Below are 22738 nucleotides of genomic sequence, written 5' to 3' on the forward strand. Positions count from 1 at the left end.
ACACACACCCACACCTCTCTCTCTCTCTCTCTCTCTCTCTCTCTCTCTCTTCCTCATTATATTCAGTGAGAGGTATTTGGGCAGGCAGCCACAGGAGGCAGCCACTCTCATTGTGCTGTAATGTAAGGCCTCAGATGGTAAACAGAGGGAGAACACTGACGTTACAGACACATATGTGAGTGTCAGGCTGAATTAACATTCTTTTACGCAGCACATACTGAACCTCTACTTTCATTAACACGGCGTGAGAAAGTCATAAAAACTTGGGAAAGTCATTCTAAGGTCAACATGTACCAGCATTCACCATCAAACACGAGCATTCACTGCAGAACACCAGCATTCACTATCATACACCTACATTCACCACAAAACACCAGCATTCACTATCATACACCTACATTCACCACAAAACACCAGCATTCACTATCAAACATGAGCATTCACCACAAAACACCAGCATTCACCATCAAACACGAGCATTCACTGCAGAACACCAGCATTCACTATCAAACACGAGCATTCACTGCAGAACACCAGCATTCACTATCAAAAACTAACATTCACCACAAAACACCAGCATTCACTATCAAACACCAGCATTCACCATCAAACACTAACATTCACCACAAAACGTGAACATTCACCACAAAACACCAGCATTCACCATCAAACACTAACATTCACCACAGAACACCAGCATTCACCATCAAACACCAGCATTCACCATCAAACACTAACATTCACCACAGAACACCAGCATTCACCATCAAACACTAATATTCACCATCAAACTCCAGCATTCACCGTCAAGTGCTATCATTCACCATCAAACACTAACATTCATCACAGAACACCAGCATTCACTATCATACACTAACATTCACCACAAAACACCAGCATTCACCATCGAACTCAGACATTCACCATCGAACTCAGACATTCACCATCAAACTCAGACATTCACCATCAAACACCAGCATTCACCATCAAACACCAGCATTCACCATCAAACACCAGCATTCACCATCAAACACCAGCATTCACCATCAAACTCAGACATTCACCATCAAACTCAGACATTCACCATCGAACTCAGACATTCACCATCAAACACCAGCATTCACCATCAAACTAAGACATTCACCATCGAACTCAGACATTCACCATCAAACTCAGACATTCACCATCAAACTCAGACATTCACCATCACTCTGAGCTCAGAATGGATTGTGTTATACTTGTGAGTCAAACAGCGTTCAGAATAAACATGAAATAATTCACTTGCTGTAGCGGTTCATTTAATTTTTTGAACACACACCTCATGAATTTGGAAATCTTGAAAGCGTGAACCGATAGGACACAAGAGGGCGGGGCTATGATGTATTCTTTTGTGGGGAAAAAAACAAAATGGAGGAACTGACAATTATTGATTAGCAGCTACACCAGACTTTTGCCATCTTGCTGCGTCACTTGACCTTCACAAATGTTTGCAAACAACCAAAGTATATTTGATATAAGCAAACTACCTAGCCTGAAAAATGACATCATGCCGGGAAGGTCCGCCCACAATCGGCTGATTTTTGCTCTACCCCACCTAAAATAAACAGTGAGGAGAGAATCTGGTGTGTCTTCACTTTGGATAGAACTGTTTGCCAAAAGAATGTGTGTAAATATATGTACTTGTATTAAGAAAATCCATTTTTCTTGTTAGATCTGGAACAGCAGCCGTGTTCCTCTCGGCTGACTCAGCACATGAAAGCGAGACGCTCTTTTCATGTTCTTCATCCTCTCCTCAGAGGACAGTCATAACTCTTAATCCTCTCCTCCGTAAAGCCGAATCCATCTCTCTTTTCTCTCCTCTGTTGTTCTGTTGTTCCGAGTCCGAGCTCCAAACGCCCTTCTAATTATTCCGTTTGGGTTTCGCATACCTCCTCAGCCTTTAATTAAGGAGTCGTGTTGCTCCCCGAGGTGAAGCCATTCATCTCTGCAAACTCAATCATGTCGCGACACAGCCTCAGTCACTCACACGGCGCATGCTTGCGGCTTTCCCCCAGCCACACGCACACACACACACACACACACACACACACGAACACACACACACGAACACCCAGTGGAAGTTTAGACTCAGATGTGTTTAGTAAAAAAATCTGTGACATTTTTCCTCTCAGAACTTGGTGTTCCCCAACTCAAGATTTATTTCGACATCCTTTTAATTCACAAAACATCTCTCTCTGGTTCACATTTCAGTGTCATATCCGTTATAAATCTTACACGGCTAAACCCCTAGCGCAGAAATAAAACATATGGATCAGAAGCAGTCCAGAAGCAGTCCACTGGAGCCCAAAGTCCCCACTCTGAGCTTCTTCTGGACAGAATTACAGCCGATTCATATTTTCATGGTGTTTTATATTGCGGTAAATCCTTCTCAGAAAGAACTAATTAATGCCTCTGTGAAGCGCCGCCAGCTGTTGAAACTTTAAAAAAGCGAAACACATGTAAACTGGTGCTGGTTAAAGTGTGCACGGGGAAAAGTGCCCTTAAATAAAAGAACAACAAAATGGACTTAATGAAAGATGACATGCTTTCTCAAATCGGTTGATTACAGAGAAGAGTGATGGAGAAAGAAGAGAAATGTGAAGGATGGAGTGAGTGAGAGGGTGAGTGAAGGAGTGAGTACATGATATAAATGAGGAAATTGTTGACATGCCTGAGGGAATCAGAGTGGAAGTGATGGAGAGATTGAATGAGTGAGAACGCAAGGGTTAGTGCAAAAATGAAGGATGGAGTGAACAAGTGTGAGGAAATGAAGGATGGAGTGAAGACGTGAGTTTATAAATAAATGAGGGAGTGACAGAGTGAAGAATTAAGTCCAGAAGTGAATGAGGAAGTGAAGACGTGAGTGTGGAAGTGTATAATGGAGTGAAGACGTGAGTGTATAAGTAAATGAAGGAATGAGGAAGTGAAGAAGTGAATATAGAAGTGAATGTAGGAGTGAGGAAGTAAATGTTGGAGCAGGGGAAAGAGATAGATAGAGAATGAATGAGTGTGTGTGTGTGTGTGTGTGTGTGTGTGAGTGATACTATGTAAATGAGAGTGAGCAAGTGAAATGCAGAAGTGAGGAAATGAGTCATCAAGTCAGAAAGCAAATCAGTGATTTAGTGAGTGAATGGATTAGTGATTTGGTTAGTCAGAGAGTACGTTGGTGAGTGATTGAATCATTTAGTGAGTGAGTGACTCAGAGTGAGTGAAAGAATCAATGAGTGAGTGAAAGAATCAGTGTGTCATTCAGTGAGTGAGTGAAGGAATTGGTGAGTCAGGCAGAGAGTGAATCAGTGAGTCAGTCAGTGAGTGAAATAATCAGTGAGTCAGTCAGTGAGTGAGTGAATCAGTGTGTCAGTGAGTGAGTGAATAAGTGAGTAAGTTGGTGAATGAGTGAATCAGACAGCGAGTAGGTGAATCAGTGAGTCAGGCAGTGAGTGAGAGAATAAGTCCATTAGTGAGTGAATAAGTGATTCAGTGTGTCAGTGAGTGAATCAGTGATTCAGAGTTGGTCACTGGGTTACTGAATTATTAAGTCAGTGAGTCAGTCAGTAATTCAGTGAATGAGTAAATGATTTAGTCAGTGAGTGAATGAATAAAAGTGTGTGATTTTATTGTGATAATATTATGTACAAATCGTTTTTATTGTTTTAGCGGAACACTGTGGTCTGAAAACTGCTTTTCTTTCTCTTTTTTGTAAGAACAAACACACAGACTTGTGTAATTATATGCAATTTGTCTTCCCTGACTGAACAACACATACTATCGCTTTTTTATTGCAAGATATTTTCCTTTTTTAATACCATTCTCTTATTGTGTGTGTGTGTGTGTGTGTATTTCCTACAAAAAAGAGAAAGAAAAGCATGTTTTCTGGTGGGTGGGGTATAGTGTGAATTTGTTTTAGAAACAAGAAACACCCAGACTCCTCCACACACACACACACACACACACACACACACCCTTCCTCTGGTAGACTTTCTGTCTGTAATTAGGTTATGTTGTTAGCGCGCGTGATGTTGGTGAAGACAGACACGCTGCTCTGTTTTTGCCAAGCAGCTCACCGAGGGCGCCAACGTTTGATGTTTTTATTTGTGATTATACTCTCTCTCTCTCTCTCTCTCTCTCATATGCTTTCTTTCTGTCTTCGGGAACGAATTTTGAGACTTTATGAGAAGCAGCAGAGCGTAACCGAGTTACTTTCTGGACCAGCTGCTTTAGTAACCGCAGTTTCTGCATCCGTCGAAGGTCCTTGTCTTCTGATTGGGAAACATTTTAAAGTCTCACTTAGTTTCACTGTATGCCATTAAATACAGTGTATGTAAAATAAAAAATACATAATACATTAATACATTAAAAAAACCAATGGCCTTGACACATTTATATATCATTATTCTCATTTGTTTTGCCATTATTTAGCATTATTTGTTTTGGTAGTCATTGTACTGTCTTGTGCTGTTTACATGTTTGCACGTGCACTTTATGTAGAAATGTGTAGTCTCCTGTAGTTCTGTGTTTGCTTTATGTAGCACCATGGTCCTGGAGGAACGTTGTTTCATTTCACTGTGTACTAACTAGCTGTATATGGTCGAAATGACAATAAAGCCACTTGACTTGAAGTAGAACTAATCCTCTCTCTCTCTCTCTCTCTCTCACTCTCTCTCTCTCTCTCTCAGTGCCTGGGATTCTCGGTTGTTTTAAGGATAACGGTGATCCTCCTCCTCTCTCTAAGAGCTACCAGACGTCTCAGAAGCTCACCGTGCAGAGCTGCATCAGCCTTTGTCGGAACCAGAGATACAAGGTGAGCAATGCATCATGGGAAACCTGACCATTCCTGGGTCAGGTGGAAACTTTGAGCTGTGGGCAGGACATGATCAAATTAATGCAGTTTAGGTGATGAGGAGGCTACAACCCTGTTTACACCTGGTCTTTTGGTGCATTTCACTGAGTTTAATGGAGTTTCTTCACATAAAAATGCGAGTGTAAAAGCATGCAAAAAGAAAAAAAAAAAAAAGAAAATACAGATTTAAATCAGATCATCACCCAGACCACTTCATGAGGTCTGAGACGTGTATTAGCCTGATATTACATGTAAACACACTTGTTGCCTACAGAGGGAGCCTACTGCAGAATAGAATACCTCCGAGTAGCAATATTTGGCGTGCTGAATATTTTGATGTAAAATCACTAATATAACTAATTGGTGTTTCATTTTCTATTCAAGCAGCTCTCACAGTAGTGCAACATAAATCACAGGTTTATATTAACACACATATAACACACTAACACGTTATCATTTCCGTAGTAACAGCTCATTCACAGGGACTTGGTGACGTTCCACATAAATGGATTAAAAATATGTTGTTACTTAACAAACAGAAACTTTGATATGGTGATGTTCTGTAAGGAGACGTTTGTGGAAGGAGTCTCCAGTGTCAGCGCTTTGTAACAATTTGAGGTAAAGCTGTAACTGAGTTTTCTGACACAGGAGAAAAGAGTTTGTGGGTTTTTAGCAACAGGACAAGTTTGTTTTTCATTAATGCAAGAGTGAACAGTAACTCGGGCCGCATCAAACCACTGTGTCGTTGATTATTTTCTCATATCAAGGTGCTTTATTGTGGTTTGGGGTTTCATTTACACATGAGGGAAACTGGTAGAATATTGTTTTAAAGTGGACATGTTTTAAAGAGAGTCACTTTGACCACTTTCTGCACAAATCCCTATTGCTTTCAGCCAATCAGACCTCACCATTCTGGATTTATATTACTACAGAATAATGGGGTTTTATTTAAAAATATCACTGTCCGATAACTGACGGAATAAAAGCAGATCTTGGTAAAGCACCCAGACTTTCTTAGGAAGTCTTTCCAGTAGCTGAGTAACACAAAGCCATTATTATATTTGTCGTTCTAAGTGTGATGTCATCAACCCCGTGTTTTTCCCAGCTTGCTGGAATGGAGGCGGGCTATGCCTGTTTCTGCGGCAACGAGCTTGACTACCATCTCCATGGTGACGCCCCCAGTTTGGAGTGTAGTCACGGGTGCTTCGGGGACCAGCAGCAGCCATGCGGAGGAGACGGACACGTCATCGTCTTTGACAGTGAGTACAGTCGGGTCGCGTCGGGTTTAATCCTGAGCTGTGGACAGGCCTGGATCAAAATAATGCAGCTGCAAATTCAAACTTTTGACTTTTTCTTTAAAAAAAAAAGAAGCAACTGCACTTAGTAGAGATTAAACAACATTGGAGGAGTAAAATGGGATAAAATGGGATATTACTGTTGAAAAACAGCTGCAACATTTTAAGTCCAAAATTATTGAAAATACTTTTTTTTAAAAACAAACACAGCAGTTGTGCAGTTTATTTTTATTCTTATTAAAAAAAAGTAATTTTTTTCAAAACAAAACAGAAGTTAATGTTTCTTAAAGACAGTTTTTTTCTACTTGATTAGACCTTTTTGTGTAGAAAGTTTAGAGATATGCTGCATCTGTCTCCGTCAGCCATGTTGGATTGGGAGGAGCAACACTTGATGGAGTAATAATCATCAAGGTTCATGGTATATATCAATGGTTTGGAGGTGATTTACGTCTTACATATTTCCTTAAATGAACGGTTTACGATTGTGAACACCATACATGAAAGGATTAAGGAAATTAAAGGCGGTAAGCATCTTTTGCCTAAGAACTGAGAACGACGAACATTACAGGAAGCTGCTGGTTAAGCGTAATGAGCTGGTTTGCAAATTTCGCGTCACAGTATTCGGATTTCAGTCTGGTTAACCGGAGACTACAGGATTTGACTACAAGTGTGGATCAGATCTAACCAGGATCCAGTGTAGATACAAGACACTCGAAATGATGATCTGGAAAGGCCGAAAGCCAGGTTGTTTGTTGTAGGGGATTAGTTTAAATTTATGTTATTTTTAAGCAAATGCAAAAAAAAATTCAGCATACACTTTAGGGCAATTAAAATGTGCCAGTGGGTACAGAAGTGTTGCTGATCATTCAGAATTAGATTTTTGTCACATCATGGAAAATCTGCCATATTGGAATAAAAGTAACATCCTAGCTAATTACATACTACAGCTAGCTGTCATGAGGGAAAAGCTACTGATGTGTCATTATCTGTAAAACCTGTTTGTATGACCGTCAAGGGTCAAAATAGACAATGGAGTAATATTTAATTTAATAGCTAATATTTAAGTTTTCCAGCACTATTCCAAAAAATCCACATTTTTAAACTTTACAGTTGGAATGGTATGTAAATGGACCATGTCTTTGTGTTTTTAGCCAAAGTGGGAGCATGTGGTGGAAACTACACAGCTGAATCAGCTGTAATCTACTCACCCGACTTTCCAGATAAATACGCACCCGGCCGTGTCTGCTACTGGACTGTCCAGGTAAAAAAAAATTACTTCTGAGATTTTCAAGAACATTCTATTGAAGGATATGATCCATTTTTTAACATTAACTTAAAAATACAAGGAACGTTTACTTGGAGACAGTTCTGCTGTATTTTTTTAAGTTGCTGTTCTCTTCATTGTCTGCTTTTCCAGGTCCCGGGTGCATCAGTCATCCTCTTTAACTTCACTTTCTTCAACATCATGGACCAGGCGGATATGGTCGAGCTGCTGGACGGTTACACCAATCAGGTGGTGGCGAGGTTCGATGGGCGTAACCCACCGCGGGAAATTGTTAACATCAGCACAGACTTTGTTATCCTGTATTTCTACTCAGACAGGACGAACGAGGCCCAGGGGTTCTCCATGATCTATGAAGGTACAGATCACAATATTATGTTGAAAATCTATATTAAATGCTGTCTTTCTTATGGGCAGAACTTTTCTGATTTTATAACACAGTATAACTTTTTTTATTATAATGAGTATTGAATTCTCCATTGTTTATCAGAGTAAGGATTACAATCCTGTTTAAAACAAATATGAAAGAGTAGTGGGTGGATGGATGAATGGATGGGTGGGTGAGTGGATGGATGGATAGATGGATGGACAGATGCCTGTGTGATTGGATAGATAAATGAACGGAGGCAGAGGCTGATAGTGTATGATGCTCTGTGAGGAACCATGTTTGCATGAGTAGGTGCGTTTTAGTGTTTTCTGCCTTCATTCCACATTTACATAAAACCAAACAGCTGCTGATGCTTCGCACCAGAAATTTACCTGCGGATAGATAGATGAAGGGAAGAGCAAGAGAGAGAAACTACAAAATACAAAATACTCAGTCAGTGCACATAGCTTGCAGTGAAAGTGTTTGTCAGATTCCAAGATGGAAAAAAAAACGATCCTGAGAGAACTGGAGCAAACATTACAGGACAAAAAGTTCCTCTACCAACTAGAGTTTTTTTTTGTTTTGTTTTGTTTTGTTTTGTTTTGAACCTGGAGTTTTGGGTATTAAATATTTTAATGGCACCTTGGGCCATTTCAGGAACTCCCTCCATCTCAGATATTGGACGAGTAGCAGTTTATCAATATTTAATCTAGCTTTGTTGAGGTTTATCAGGCTTCTGCATCTGAACCACAACAGCCTTAATAAATGGATCACTCTCAATAAAGCTAGGACAACCGTGCCTTGATTGCAGTTTCGATTTTGAATAATGAGTTTGAAAAGATTGTTCTGAGTTGAGAACAATCAACATATAAAAAATTATGTTATGTAAGAGATAAAGACCCACAAATTGTCCTGATATCAGAAAACTAACGAATGAGACAGGTGCAGTATTTTCTGATGTATTTTGGGTCACTGTATAAACGTATAAACATAATTTAAAATTTAGCCACATATTTGTTGCATGTATGGCAAAGTTTTCTCTCTCTCTCCAATCCTATTTTTACTACAGATTAAAGTATTGGCTTTGTTCGGGTAGCTCACTGCCATTACTGCAGGCCAACAAACTCACTATGTCCCACAATGCGAAGCAAAGTTTGTTATTTTCTGATATTTTATACTGTTGCTAGCTATACAGTTCTATTAGTGTTAACATTGTGATGACATTATCTTGCTTTGTACTTGTTGCTTTTCCGTACACTGTAGCTTATAAATAATTATTTCTGTACCAATGATTTCTGTCATTTTTCTATTTGCGCTATGTATTTGTTTTATTGGTGTCCCGATATATATTTGAGAAAAAACTAATGGATTCCTGCCAGCCAATCAGAAATGAGTATTTACCATGGGTGTGGAATAAATCTGTATATTAAACATATATTTTTTTTAAATAATTTAATAATACATCTTTTTTAAATAATCAGATTATTATAAAATAAATAATATTTTCTTGAATTTTTTAAAAATAAAATTTGGAATTTTGCATTAAAGCTCTCACCTGTCCAGATTTATCAAATTTAACAATTTGATATTATAATTTCTGTTAGATTTTAATTGGTAAGATGTTATTTTTTGTGCCATTTTAGCACTTGTTGATAAAAATGGACTTTTTGGACAAACTGTAACTAAATCAAGGCCCTATAGAGATTATACTGCACATCTGATTTTCAAAATTAAAATAAAAAATTAGTAGTAGTCTTAGTGAAACTATAAGAATGAAAGAATTGACTAGAGATCTATGAGAATTACTGCCAGTATTTATAAAAGTATTGTATATTTAATGAAATAACCAGCAATTACTACTGTGATAAAAGTAACCACATTTCTGAATTGTTAAATTATTCCCTTTGAGATCTTTTGTGTATTTAGACTCAGGTTCTCAAGCACACTCCGTGTTTATTAGTGTTGGTGATGTTAAAGACGAAGCCAGTACGTTGTGCCTCTGCTGGACGAGCCAAACCAAAGAGCCATCGTGCAATATTTCTGTTTTCATATGATTTATTTGCCAGGCTGACAGAGTAGAAGGAAAGAAAGAAAGAAACATGAAATAGCGGGAAATGTTTAGCCTGAATGAAAAGGTCAGAGAAATAAATTGGTTCTTCGCCGAGTCCACAAACCCACAGTGCTTTTTCACTTCGCCTCAGGCAGCGCTCCATTTAAATACCGCATACAGTCGAGTGCATACTCAAATACCGCATGTGTGTGTGGGTGTTTGTCAAGCTGGAAGGATGGAGTAGAGATGAAATGAGAATAATAATAATAATAATAATAATAATAATATGAAGAAGACGAAGAAAAATGTCCTGCATTTGCATTCCTTCTTGCTGGATATCAAAAGAACCAAACAGGGACATGTGGGCGGAGCTAGAAACGGTGCAGAACGCTGATTGGTCAAATTGTCAAAAGGTTATTTTCTAGGACAGCTGCCTTATTTTCTTTATAGTCTGTGATTGTACATTTAGTTCGACTTTATATTTCTTTTGCCAGCCAATCAGAAATGAGTATATATTTAGATTAGTGCTAAAGGCAGTTTTTGGCAGTGGTTAAGGCATTGGTCTGGTATGTGGAAGGTCGTGTGTTTCAAATCCCAGCACAGCTGTGTAAATGAGATAAATGTAAAATGTACCTTTCAGTGCTGTAGGTCGCTCAGGATAAAGGGATCTTCCAAAATGCTGTAGATTAAAAAGGGCTTCCTATTCACTATGTATGTTCACTACAAAGGGTGTAGCATAATGGGATTGTAGACTGTACCCTGTGCACTATATGTCTAAAAGAACAGCACAACCACAGAAGAGCTGCAGCCTTTTGTATTTTAATTTTGTCTGACAGAGTGCATTCAAGTTTTTTTTTAAAATAGGGATTAAAGTATTGGCACCCTTGCCTTTAGGTTGTTGTATGAACACAGTTTAAGATTTAGACACAGAAATGGAGTGACGTGTGATTGCTGTATTCTTAAACCTCAAAGTGGTAAAGATATTGACATTAAAGATATTGACATTAAAGATATTGGCACATTTTGTGATAAATAAATTATTTTATGAATTTTAAGTAGAATTTTATACATTGGTTTGTTCCATAATGAGTAGTAGTTTTTGTGTTTAAGACTGAAGACTCAAGAATTGGATAAACAGTTAAATGACTAATTGTCACTGAAGTGCTTGTTGTGCGTGTAAACCTCGTTAACGTGATCCTCTTCATTCCAGCTTACAGAGGGCCGAGCGGCAGATCTGCTGAAGATGGCGTTATCAGTGATGACGATGATGGCGAAGAGGCCACCAGTACGATAGATCCACATTCCGGCAGCATCACTGAGAGAACAAACACCAGCAAGAGCGACAAATCATCTCAGATCCTCTATCTGATCACGTCCAGTCCCAAAAAGTCGGAAAACGAAATGCCAGGTCAGTGGCTCGGCCGGGGCCGGACCGCTGCACACAGCACCAGTATGTACACCTAATTCTCTGTCAGCGCTTCACAGTGACATGTCATTTTCATAGCGTGTTATGATGCCACATGTAAATAATGTTTCCTTTCATTCTCTGTGCATTAATGCTGAGCGTGCAGTTTAAATGTTAAATTTCTGAAATTTTATAGCATTTTTGTTATTATGATATTAAAATTCCATGTATTTTATGCTAAGTTGTCAGTTTATAAGTAACAGTATAGCTAATAAACTCAACTCACAATATAAATATATATATATATATATAAATATATATATATATATATATATATATATATACATTTTTATTATTTCTATTCAATTCAGTCAAAAAATAAATAAATAAATAAATGCATTCACATTTCCGTTTACACATTTGTGGTAGGTGGAATAAACAAATTGGATTAGTATAGAGCTAACTGTTTGTATTATTTTTTTATTACAATATACATCTCTGACACAGAAAGAAGGATCTGCTGTAATAAATGTGTTGTGTTTACAGTGTGGACCATCTATGCGCTGGCTGCCTTGCTAACGCTAACCGTGATAGCCATGGTGGCAAAACTAGTTCTTCACGTTACAGTAAAGTAAGTACTGAGCATTGAACACTGTTCTTTTCTTGTGTCGTAATGCGTTTGGATTGTAAAATGTACATTAAAGTTGAAGTGAGACATTCAGCCATTAGCAAATACAGCTAAGTGAAGAATGGAGTGTGTGTTCTGTGTGTGAGGAGAGTGAGGAGTTTCACACACATTTATTTTATCGCTTAATGACTAAGTCTTTACATTGTTTTTCTTTTTCTTTCTTTTTCTTTCTTTCTTTCTTTTCCTTACGTGACTCACTCTATATCTATCTATCTATCTATCTCTTAACTTTTGGTATTTATGCCAATTTATGCCATCACATTTCTTTCTTTCTTTCTTTGTTTCTTTCTTGTGTCTCACTCTATCTATCTATCTGTCTGTCTGTCTTTCCTTTTGCTAATTACTCATGCCAATTCACCACTTTCTTTCTTTCTTTCTTTCTTTCTTTCTTTCTTTCTTTCTCTCTCTCTCTCTCTCTCTCTCTCTCTCTCTCTCAGATCTCCCACCATTCCCTCAGTGAGCAGTTCAGACTCGTGCTCTCAGAGCACCACCTCAGAACCGTGGATTATCTTCTACAGACCCTCCACCATCTCGCTCTTTAAAAAGAAGCTCAAAAACCATCACGGAGACCTCAGCCCTCTGGTGGGCAACTAACCACCACACATACATACACACACACACACACACACACACACACACACACACACACACACACACACACACTATCTCTACTGGACAGCAGGTAGCAAATACAGTGGAGCACCTGATGAGGAACTGGACATCAACAGACAGCCAATCAGATGGTGCCATGTTAGGGGGCGTGGCTTCCACAGGACCATGACAAAGCCTCACTCACATGTCAATACGGCCTGAGGAGTTCTGGATTTCTTCCAGCAGGTTTTCAGGTGCACAGATTCTGGCAGTCGCTGACAGACGAGGAGTTCAGATAAGAATCTCTTGTTAAAGAAAAAAGACAGAATGTACTGTAACATGGAGCGGCTCGCGTAACTGTCTTAACGCCAATGCAGACAATCAGCCTTTTCTACCACACCAAAACGAGATTCCGTTTCAGTCCATTTTCGCCTCACGCTTTATGTAGGTCACCTCTTGTTTGGAACAGGATTACACTTTCTCCAGCGGAGGACGAACAGGATCGTGATCCGGCAAATAATACAGCAGCAAACAAAAGAGTGTGTGTGTGTGTGTGTGTGTGTGTGTGTGTGTGTGTGTGTGTGTGTGTAAATCTGCCATCACTACAGCTCGGGCCGTGCTCCAAACAAACTGGCATTCCACGTTCCTTCTGGACCTCTGTAAACAGCTTTTCAGTATTTTTTTTTCTTCATTTGTTGTGGGTTTTTCATCTTTGTGTTTTTTTTTGTGTGTCTGGTGTCTGTAAGTGCCTTAAGGGTTGGAAAACTATTTGTGTGTACAATTTTTTTTCTTTACTTCCCACAGAGCTGTCTTTAAAGGCACAGAGATGAAAGATACACAAGTTTCCCATTACCATGAATGCAGTCGATCAGCCAAGACATGTTTGTTGCCTGAAGTTTGCTTCTTTAGTTTTTGCACTGGAGCTACGAGGTTAATGCTAGTTTAGCATCAGCGTCTCAAGCACGTGTTTATGTGGTTTTTGACACTTTATGACAAATGGTTATCTGTAAAAAATGGATGTGTCAAAAGAACATCACGATGCTGAAAACAGTCTACAGAAGTTTACATTACTCTGTATGGAACTAAAGATCCTATAGACGTTTGGTTAGCGGTTGATGCTGAGTGACATTGCACTGTAAATTTAGACTTTTCCTAGAAATTTATCAACACATCTGAGGCAAAAGTTGTTATTCCCAACATTTTTGTCTCATTTTCACTGCCATTACACTTTTACGTTACCTCTATAAAAGACTATGACTATATGCCAGATAGATAAATGATTAGCCTCAGTCGCTAGCTAGCTTCTACGCTTGTTGTGCATATTTCCAAGTTGCCTAGCAACAGTGTTCTCACAACATGAACATATAGAACATATCATGTGTTTTACTGATTTTATTAATGTACAAATTATATCACTTGGCCAGAGATTAACTTGCACAACCGGTATGCTAAACTGGTAGTTTTGAGCGTAGTTGTTATGAAATGTTGAAATGTTCTGACAGCTCTGAGTTCACGACTTGTGACACATGGTATTGAACTTCCGAACTCACGAATGTTTGGTTAGCGGTTGTTGCTAAGCGACATTACACTGTCATTTTTGTTATACATAGTCTTTTCTTAGTAATTTATCAACATATCTGAGGTCAATGGTGATATTCAGTGAGATAAATGAGACATTTGTGTCTCATTTTCATTGTCATTACACCTTTAAAATGACTTATAGGCTTGTATGGCTTATATGGTGTGCATTTCCCAGTTGCCTAGCAACAGTGTCCCATAAATATAACCACTTAAACAGTGAACATATCACATGCTTGTCTTACCGTGACATTTCTGACAGCTACAAGTTGTGACACGATGTTTACAGTTCTCGGTGTGGACCTTCAGAATTAGCGGTTGATGCTAATTAGTGTAATTTTAGTAATATTGAGACTTTTCTTGGGAATTTACCAAAATATCTGAGGTAAATGTTGACATTCCAGACATTTTTGTCTCATTTCCAGAAAAGACTGCTTAGCTATATGCTAGCTGTATAAATGATTAGCCTGTCATTAACTAGCTTCAGTGTTCGGTGTTTGGCGAAAGTCTTGTAGCTGCAGTGCAAAACTAAAGAACTTAAGACAGCACACACATCTTGGCTAATCGACTACATTTGGGATAAACAGGGACATTGTATAAATTTCATTTTTGACCAAGTGTTTTCAGCTTTGTCACTTCACTGAGTCGCCGCTAAGAGCTTGTGTGTAGGAGCGATGAAAAGCGGCGCATTCTTCCAAAACAATTCTCTCTTTCTCCTCCTCCTCCTCCTCCTTCTCTTCTGCAGGCTCTCTGACGTTACAGCGCTTCTCACATTCTTCAGATTTATTAGAATCAGTGCTGTTGTTCTTGTGTTAACTACAGTGCTGCCACCCGGAGTGTCGGGGTCACGACACAAAATTCTGTCTAGTCATGATAAATATTCTGAAAATGAGCAACAGGGTGAAAGAACGACAGCAAAGCAGTCATGACTGCATTCAAAACCGCATACTACTGTACTAAATAATGTCACAAAATGTGGTTTCTGCCATTGTGAGTTGAGGGTACTGACATTTTGTAAGCAGTGTTGTTGTGCTGAACGCTATTTCAATTATTTATTTTCCTGTAAACCGAATAGTTTGGATAGCTTAAATCCAACAGTGCGCAAAGATAGTAATATTTATAGCACGAATTCTATAATGTGTTTTAACTCCACCAACAATAAATAGTAAACTTTATAACAATTTCTATACATTCCGAGCTCGAAATTATAACAAAAACTGCTTCGTTTTTCTTCAGATTAAGCTACAGATACAAGTGAACACTACAGAAATTTAAGTTATGTTACCGCATGTACTTTACGTAACCTGGTCATTCTGATACATCAGGACTCTTTGATAGAAAACATTATGAAATTTGAGTTGGGTTTTTTTTACATGCTAATAATATTAACACTGACCAACCTGATATTGTGTAAATTTGCCTGAAGTAGAACGAGTGTGGTTTGATTTCATACAAATTAAGTCCCAAGATAAGGTACAAACACTAACTCCGCCCCTAAACCTAGCATAAGTTGTGTGAATTGTTACAAATTGGCATATTATTTTTGTTTTATTGTGATTCATTATTTTTAAGAGCTGTTATCACTGCAGCTGCCCATTTTGGGCGTCTCTGCTAGCAACCTAGCTAAGCCACAATGTAGCGTTCCCATTTATGGGACTTGGCTACGTCCAAACATAGCCAACATGAACATGAACATTTCATGATCATGATCATGAAAATATTCCAGAAAGCTATCAATAGTTCAATGCACTTAAATGTACTTGAATATAGTACTTTATATAGTACTGAGGCTGAAGTTGGACTACAGTGCATACTTAAAACTAAACACCTGAGCATAAAGCCCTTATATAAATCGCAAATCGCACTTCAGTTAGCAGCCACACACAGGCTGCAGGTTACATTTCCATCTTTAATACCCTAACCATAACCCTAACCATACGCTACAGCGTTAAAGAAGAAAATATGTAAATCAGAGCAATAAATGTACAAAATAATAAATCTGTGTAGGATATCACACTATTTTAAAACAGTAGACACTTAAACATGGGACACTGAAATATAAAAGTGAAAGGAAAGTCATAACACTTTTGTTAAAAAATAAATAAATAAATAAGACTTTTCCCAGCATCGTCTTACAGAGCAGTGGTTGACTATAGAATTAGCTTCATTGGCATGGAATTTTCCTGACTAAAAAAGTAGGACTAGCACGATGTTTCTCCTGATTCATATTTCACAACACTGTCCTTGTGTCTCCCTATTCCCTACTGTAGTGCATTATGGGTAATGTGTACCATTGTTTGGACAGTTTTTGCCATGCATTGTGGATATTCCCACCATATTCCCAGTATAATTTCAGATACATTTATACATAAAACAAGGTGTGTGGAAAATTTCAGACTTTTCCATATCAGTAGTTGTGTAATGAGGTGGATGATACAGTAAAATCACTTTTTTTTTCAATACAAATTGTATTGTAAAGGCATTTTCATGATGTTGTCATATTGATGTAATCCCTTCCTTTACTTAGTTGTGCTCAGAATCTGAAAAGTTCAGATTTCACCAGAAACACAGGAAATAATCATGACGCTTTAATTGTATACTCAATGGACGAATTTATGTTAAAGGAACAAGTCAGTGACAAAAATTTAAATGTACACAGTTGTACATTTACACCACATGTAATCTGTTTTGCAACATTTAATGGTTAGACATGTTTATTGTCTGAAGTTTGCTTCTCAAATTCAGCCAACATTTTCGACAGAAGAGAGACACTGTGCATTTGTTTTCTTTTTTGGTTGAACTGTTCCATAATGCAGCACTTTGTGCACTGAAAATTCTCAATACACTTACGACTATACCTCTCTGAAAATGCCTGATCCCGTCTGATCTCGGATGTGGATGTGTTCGGTTCGGTGTGTGAATGTTCTGTTTACTTCTAGCAACATTGCATTTTTGGATATGCTTTAATTTGTAAGGAATTGTCTTCCAACTGAAACTGTACTGTAATTTATTTTTCATTTTTCTAAGAGAACTAGGTGTGTGCTGATAGTACATTTTCATATCACTACAGCTGGCTAAAGAACTGGCTAAAATCTACCTAGCATTAGGTCAGTTAAGTAGCCAACATTAGCTGTGCACTTGAAAACAAAGACTTCGTAATGAGCATAGTTGATTTGTCCAAAATTTAAGACATTTATCTCAGGTTAAACAAAAATCTAATAATTTCTCATCACTTATCAGCACATACCTAGAACACTCTACATGGATGAAACACTTAACATGATGATGTTTAGATTTGTGCAGCACTTATTTTACGTGTTACTTTTTCAGTGCTCCGACTCTGTGGGATTTTTCTTTCTGTGGGATTACTCCTGCCAACGTTGCATCTGTGACTAATTGAGTACTTGTAATTTTTGACCTCAAACTTTACATTCTTTTCAGCTTTGTTTGCTCCAGTTTTTCTAAAGATAAGACCCCGTCGTGTGACTGTTCCATTTTAATCGTCCTGGGGAAGCAGGGAGCGTGATAGCCCAGACCATAATAGTGAATAGCGAGATGAAAAAGGGCCTTGTGTGTGTCCTCAGACTTCCAGTAAAGGACTCGCTCTTCCTGCTCAGATCTCCCAGACGAGCAAACGCCGCAGTCCCGCCTGTCATAATTACCGCATGAATAAATCCGAGTCATGGAGAAACTCATGCATACAAAAACTCAGAGAGAGAGAGAGAGAGAGAGAGAGAGAGAGAGGGGAACACACACTAACGACGTCAACCCGAAAACCAGAAGTGACAGCTCCAATTCATCAAGGTCACATTAACGCCGGACGATAACATCCTGCACCATCCTGCCTCCACACAGCTTCCTCTGCTTCATCACAACACAACACTCCCATGCAGCAGATCCGGAACTTTCAGGGACATGGGGGGGAAATGTCATTGTCGTTCAATTGTAAATAGTGAGATTTTAATTTATACAGTAAGTTATTTTGGACTTTAAAATGGGACATAATCTATCTTTTGTATAAGTGAAGTACGTTTCTAGTTTTTATTTAATGTGTTCTGACTGCCAAATAAATATGCATGTTTCTTATAAGCGTCTGTCAGCTCTGGTTTGTCCTCTGTGTCCAGAATTTATTAATGAAAATGGAGAGAGATTTAAAATGCAAAGTACAGCGTGTCCTTCAGGAGAGAGTTTTATTGTTCAGGCGGGAATATAAAGTGCATGCATTTGTTGGGATTAGGTGCTTTTGTGATATGCTCTCTGAAAAAAAGGGTACTAGGCTGCACTGTTCCTGGTCGCTGTGGTGCTACCCTCAAGGGTGCTTCTTTGTATCTTTAGTGTGAATCTTGTACCTAGAAAGGTTCATGTAATCAACCTTCAAAGCTTTAAAAAGCTGTAAAATTTAATTATGGTCCAATTATGTACCAATTATGTTATATTTCCAGGTGCAAATGCATCTGAAAGGTACAAAAGATAAAGATACCACCCCAGCGATGAGGAAAGATAGAGTTAATACTCGTTTTTCAAAAAGTTCCAGGAAGATGCTGAGAGTGTTTCATCTTTCATCATTACGAGCACAAATGGTGACACACCTTTAAAAAGTGGTGGAGTAAAATTCACTCTATTAGTTCTGTAGAAATCCATTGTCATGTACAGGATGTTTAATGAATCTCAGAGTACTTCACAAGTTTTTGACATCTTAAAGATTTACATTACTCTCATAACTACAAACTAGTGCTCTTAATTTCTCTGTAATTACTGAGTAATTACTGAACAATATACTTTAAGATGAATATCTAAGTAATAAGCTGGGAGATTAGGGGGTTAGTTGATTTTCTAGACATTTTAGATGTGCAATTAAAGGCTAGTTGCCATAATTATCTCTTGGGTATTTAGGGTATATAATAAAATAATGAATATTTAGGATATTTTTTGTGTATTTTAATAAATCTGACAGCTCTGAGGGAAATGTTGCTATTCCCAATGGCTTTGTCTCATGTTCATTGTCACTGCTTCCTTAATGTTGTCCGTATAAAAGAGTTAAATTATGTTCTGACTAGTGAAATCTTTATCCTCGGTCAGTAGCTAGTTTATGCACAGGGTCCATACTTCCTAGTTGCCTAGCAACAGTATTCTTACAATTTACCGCATACCTTGTGTTCACCTTCCCATGTCGAAAGGACAAACGTGCTATAAGATACTATTTGGTGTGTGTGTGTGTGTGTGTGTGTGTGTGTTCATATTCATCAGTTCATGGGGCTGAATCATGTTCACACACCTACCTCATGGGGACTAAAGACACTGTGGGGACAAAAGTCATGGCTCCTACAAAGAAATGTATTGAAGCGTATCGGGGACATGGTAATTAGAACTCTGTGTGATGTGTGAGAACTCTGTGTGTGTGTGTATGTGTGTGTGTGTGTGTGTGTGTGTGTGAGACTGCATGAATGCACTTTTATTGATACCATGGTGTTTCTCACATACAGATTACTTGTATGAGATAGCTGCAAGGCCACGCCTCTTTTACTAGGACTGCCATGTACAGATGCCACACCTCCTTTTCTGTACGGGACACATGCAAAACCACGCCTACTTCACTGGTACTTACAGACATATAAGCCACACCTCCTTCACTAAGACTGACAGGTACAGAGGACACGCCGCCATCACTAGGATTGACACATAGAGAGGCCACACCTCCTTCACTGTATGAAACAGATGCAAGGCCACAGCTGCTTCATTGGGGCTGACAGATGTATAGGCCACACCTCTTTCACAGTTATTGACAGATATAGAGGCCACGCCTTTTTTGCTGGGAATGAATCGGGTTTTTATACTCGTATTATAAAATGTTTGATAAGCACAAGTACATCAGTACAGGTTGGTTTGTTTGTGTGGGTGTGAGTGTTTGTGGGTGTGGTTGTGGCTATGGGTGTGGGTGTGGGTGGGCAGAAAGTGATTTGTGAACTCGTGTATTCCTGAATGCTTGTGAAATGACTCGCAGCCACAGCGTGACTGTCCAAACAAAGAGTGTATTGATGTGTCATGTGTGAGATATTTCTTTCCTCGCAGCCAGTCCAGTCCATCAGCTCATCAGCTCACACGTGGACACAAACACAAACACAGTGTAAGGTGAGTTTCACACAAACACACACATGATTGTGGGTGTGTATGCTGTGTATGCTGAATTCCTGGTATGATAATTAGCCTGTCCAGCCCAGTGTGATGAAGTCAACCTTAAACACCAAAAACCAAAAAGGTTAGCACTACTTGTAAAATCAAATAATTCAGTACACGTTTCCCTCTGACCTCAGATGAACTCTGCAGTGATGAGGCGAAGATGTCCAAGGTTCCACAGCATATCATCCAACAATTATCCAATCAGCCAATCACGTGGCAGCAGCACAACGGATAACATCATGCAGATACAGGTCATGAGCTTCAGTTAATAATCACATCAAACATGGGAATGGAGAAAATGTAATCTCAGGGACTTGGACTGTGACAGATGGGCTGGTTTGAGTAGCTCACAAACTGCTGATCTCCTGGGATTTTCTGCCCGTGTGTATTTTAATCATATTGCATGTACTGATGTTTCTGTATTACACTCTTCTAGTTTTTTATCTACTTTGGCTTTTTATCTCTTGTTTACTATATCTGTGTCATACATTTATTTACTCAAGCATCTCTAGAAGTATTTAAATACCACCATTTCTGCATGTGATAAATAAAACCAGGCTGACATTAGTGCAGTCTGTCAGCTGAAACAGAAATGTCTTTAATATGCAACAGTGATAGACAGACATCAGGATTCAGTGCTGCTGGCTGAGTTAGATTTTACAAGTTTTAAACATTTACTAATGATTTGTGGAGATGGATACAGAAGGAAGTTTTATGAATGATGCTGCCTGTCCCACAGAGCTGGTCTAACTTTAGCTGGAGCTTTTGTTTGATAATGATGAATCCTGTAGTGCCCCCTACTGATAGCAGGATTTAAGGATTTAAATCATTTAAGGGACCAATGAAGAGCCTCTGCAGGAAAAATACTAAATTAAGCATAACTCACTGACCACAGGTTAGTTCTCACCTCTTACTTTAAACAAACCCACCTTATTTATTTATTTATTTATATTTGCTTTTGTTATTGCATTTATTTATTGGATTGTTTGCTATTCTTATTAATTATTTATAATATTCTTTTTGGGTTATTTAAAATGAAACTGTGAAAATAATTAATTGTTTTTTAAATAATTTGAATCAACATTGCATTCTGGGTTTTTTTTGTTTGTTTGTTTGTTTGTTGGTTTGCTTGTTCGTTTGCTTTGTAAATTCTGTCTTACCCCAGTTTTTCTTTTTTTATTCTTATATCTTTTCTTCTTTCATCTTTACAGGTGACGCAGCATCTAGTCCAAGCACAGAGCTGTTAAAGCAGTCAATCTTTAGTCCAAAGTAGTCCAAAGTTTTTATATATTTATTTTAGTTTTGCACTGGAGCTGGAAACTAAACCTAAAGTTGCTAACATCCCAAAGGAAGCTGGTTTCTCTTGATTCACACATTCACCTCAAAAGACAGTGTATGTAAACTTTCACAACTGTTTGTATAAAAATTAAATATACAAGTGAAACTGGAATGTATGTAGAATTTTAACTTGGACCTTTAGGCCACGCCTCCTTCCTGAGTCTGATGCTGGAGTAGAGTGACACCGAACTCTGTGCTGAGGAAGAAAGTGATTCAGCTTCAACTGTTTGTAGCTTTGTGAAGTCTCTGACTTTTGTCCATTTTTATAGATGACAGTCTTTCATACAGCAGAAACCACATCACAAACCACATCAGCACATCTAAACAATTTGACAAAGCCGAATGAGGCATTGCGAGTGTGTGATGATTGAGACATGCAGTTTATAATACACACACAGAGCTAAACTGGAGGCTATAAGCTTCTCTTACTTGGTAGCTACATTAGCCTTAAGTACAAAACTTCAGACACTAAAGCCGTTTTAGCTGGTTAGGTTCATTTGTGGTAAGCGGATCATTTTTTAGCTGGTTTAATTTAATCAGGTGTAAAACCACTGACATGTGCAGAGTATGGTTCTCTTTGCTGTAGGTTCCAGTGCCATTATATCACTCTCCGGTTGTGTTCAAAAAGCCCTTAATGAGGGAACCAATCTCTGCACGCAGGTCCAGTTTCGGTTTCAGCTGAATGGCAGCGTTTGTGGTCCTGATGAGACCTGATCCTCCTGAGGAGAAGAGAATCACAGTGTGTGAAACAACACCCTTCCCTCGGGTTTAAAGTCCTTTCACACCGAATCCGCTCCAGCTGAAGCCTTTGTTAGGCTGAAACCCGAGACTATGAGACCTCCCTGACTCGGCCGTCTCACACTGAGGGGGCCATCTTCATCTCATATTCTTCACTACATTACACTAAAGGTTCAGGAGTGTGAAGGACTCGCTGGCCTTTCAGAGCTCTCTTCAGTGTGGGAACAGAACATGAAAAAAGAGACTGCAGACTGTGTGGCTTTGTAACTACAAGGGGACAAAACACACATTAAGATAAATCAGATAGGGGTTCAGATGAATATGAATGAATAAGTGAGAAAGTCTGGTGT

General features: G+C 38.6%; 1 protein-coding gene across 2 annotated transcripts in view; it reads left to right on the forward strand.

Annotated features, from left to right (window-relative positions):
• The window catches only part of kremen1 (kringle containing transmembrane protein 1), a 63918-nt gene extending 45089 nt beyond the window's left edge, over positions 1–18829 (forward strand). Inside the window, exons 4-10 of one of the 2 annotated variants that reach the window (XM_053228996.1) lie at positions 4716–4840; positions 5985–6138; positions 7326–7435; positions 7592–7814; positions 11084–11281; positions 11825–11909; positions 12404–18829. In XM_053228996.1, coding sequence (XP_053084971.1) covers positions 4716–4840; positions 5985–6138; positions 7326–7435; positions 7592–7814; positions 11084–11281; positions 11825–11909; positions 12404–12560 — 1052 coding nt within the window. In that variant the 3' untranslated portion in view covers positions 12561–18829. Of the gene's footprint in view, positions 1–4715; positions 4841–5984; positions 6139–7325; positions 7436–7591; positions 7815–11083; positions 11324–11824; positions 11910–12403 lie in introns of both variants that reach the window. The other variant, XM_053228995.1, reaches the window with a different exon arrangement.
• The last annotated feature ends 3909 nt before the right edge of the window (positions 18830–22738 follow it).

Source organism: Pangasianodon hypophthalmus, chromosome 24 (assembly GCF_027358585.1).
Source record: "Pangasianodon hypophthalmus isolate fPanHyp1 chromosome 24, fPanHyp1.pri, whole genome shotgun sequence".
In the NCBI taxonomy this organism is placed as follows: Eukaryota; Metazoa; Chordata; class Actinopteri; order Siluriformes; family Pangasiidae; genus Pangasianodon; species Pangasianodon hypophthalmus.